The sequence below is a fragment of the Colobus angolensis genome, unplaced genomic scaffold, assembly GCF_000951035.1.
Source record: "Colobus angolensis palliatus isolate OR3802 unplaced genomic scaffold, Cang.pa_1.0 Scaffold773, whole genome shotgun sequence".
Lineage (NCBI taxonomy): Eukaryota > Metazoa > Chordata > Mammalia > Primates > Cercopithecidae > Colobus > Colobus angolensis.
This window is the reverse complement of record NW_012121521.1, coordinates 47,155-48,376: the sequence shown is the minus strand read 5'-3', so window position 1 is coordinate 48,376 and position 1,222 is coordinate 47,155. Positions and strand designations below refer to the sequence as shown.

The following is a 1,222-nucleotide window of genomic DNA, read 5'->3' as shown; positions in this document are numbered from 1 at the left end:
ATCTTCCCAGTCCACCATCCCCATCGTGGGCATCGTTGCTGGCCTGGCTGTCCTAGCAGTTGTGGTCACCGGAGCTGTGGTCGCTGCTGTGATGTGGAGGAGGAAGAGCTCAGGTAGGGAAGGGGTGAGGGGTGGGGTCTGGTTTTTCTTGTCCCTCTGGGGGTTTCAAGCATCAGGTAGAAGTGTTCCCTGCCTCATTCCTGGGAAGCAGCATCCACACAGGGGCTAACCTAGCCTGGGACCCTGTGTGCCAGCACTTACTCTGTTGTGTAGCACATGTGATAATGAAGGACGGATGTATCACCTTGATGATTATGGTATTGGGGTCCTGATTCCAGCATTCATGAGTCAGGGGAAGGTCCCTGCTAAGGACAGACCTTAGGAGGGCAGTTGGTCCAGGACACACCTGCTTTCCTCCTGTTTTCTGATCCTGCCCTGGGTGTGCAGTCATAGTTCTGGAAATTTCTCTTGGGTCCAAGACTAGGAGGTTCCGCTAAGATCTTATGGCCCTGCTTCCTCCCAGTCCCCTCACAGGACATTTTCTTCCCACAGGTGGAAAAGGAGGGAGCTACTCTCAGGCTGCGTGTAAGTGGTGGGGGTGGGAGTGTGGAGGAGCTCACCCATCCCATAATTCCTCCTGTCCCACGTCTCCTGGGGGCTCTGACCAGCTCCTGTTTTTGTTCTACCCCAGCCAGCGACAGTGCCCAGGGCTCTGATGTGTCTCTCACGGCTTGAAAAGGTGAGATTCTTGGGGTCTAAAGTGGAGGGCGGGGACAGAGGGGAAAGGCCTGAGTAATGGAGATTCTTTGATTGGGATGTTCCGAGTGTGTGGTGGGCTGTTCAGAGTGTCATCACTTACCATGACTGACTTGAATTTGTTCATGACTGTTGTTTTCTGTAGCCTGAGACAACTGTCTTGTGTGGGACTGAGATGCAGGATTTCTTCACGCCTCTCCTTTTGTGACTTCAGGAGACTCTGGCATCTCTTTCTGCAAAGGCATCTGAATGTGTCTGCGTCTCTGTTAGCATAATGTGAGGACGTGGAGGGACAGCACATCCCCGTGTCCGCCGTGACCCCTGTTCCCATGCTGACCAGTGTTTCCTCCCCAGTCATCTTTCCTGTTCCAGAGAGGTGGGGCTGGATGTCTCCATCTCAGTCTCAACTTTATGTGCACTGAGCTGCAACTTCTTACTTCCCTACAGAAAATAAGAATCTGCCGGG

The 1,222-nt window shown here is 53.2% G+C and overlaps 1 protein-coding gene across 1 annotated transcript in view; it reads left to right on the top strand.

The window, feature by feature from the left end:
- LOC105502148 (patr class I histocompatibility antigen, A-2 alpha chain-like) overlaps window positions 1-1,217 on the top strand; it is a 29,621-nt gene extending 28,404 nt beyond the window's left edge. The window contains exons 4-6 of the mRNA XM_011928523.1: window positions 1-113; window positions 692-739; window positions 902-1,217. Of these exons, the coding sequence (XP_011783913.1) occupies window positions 1-113; window positions 692-735 (157 nt within the window). The 3' untranslated portion in view covers window positions 736-739; window positions 902-1,217. The remainder of the gene's footprint in view (window positions 114-691; window positions 740-901) is intronic.
- The last annotated feature ends 5 nt before the right edge of the window (window positions 1,218-1,222 follow it).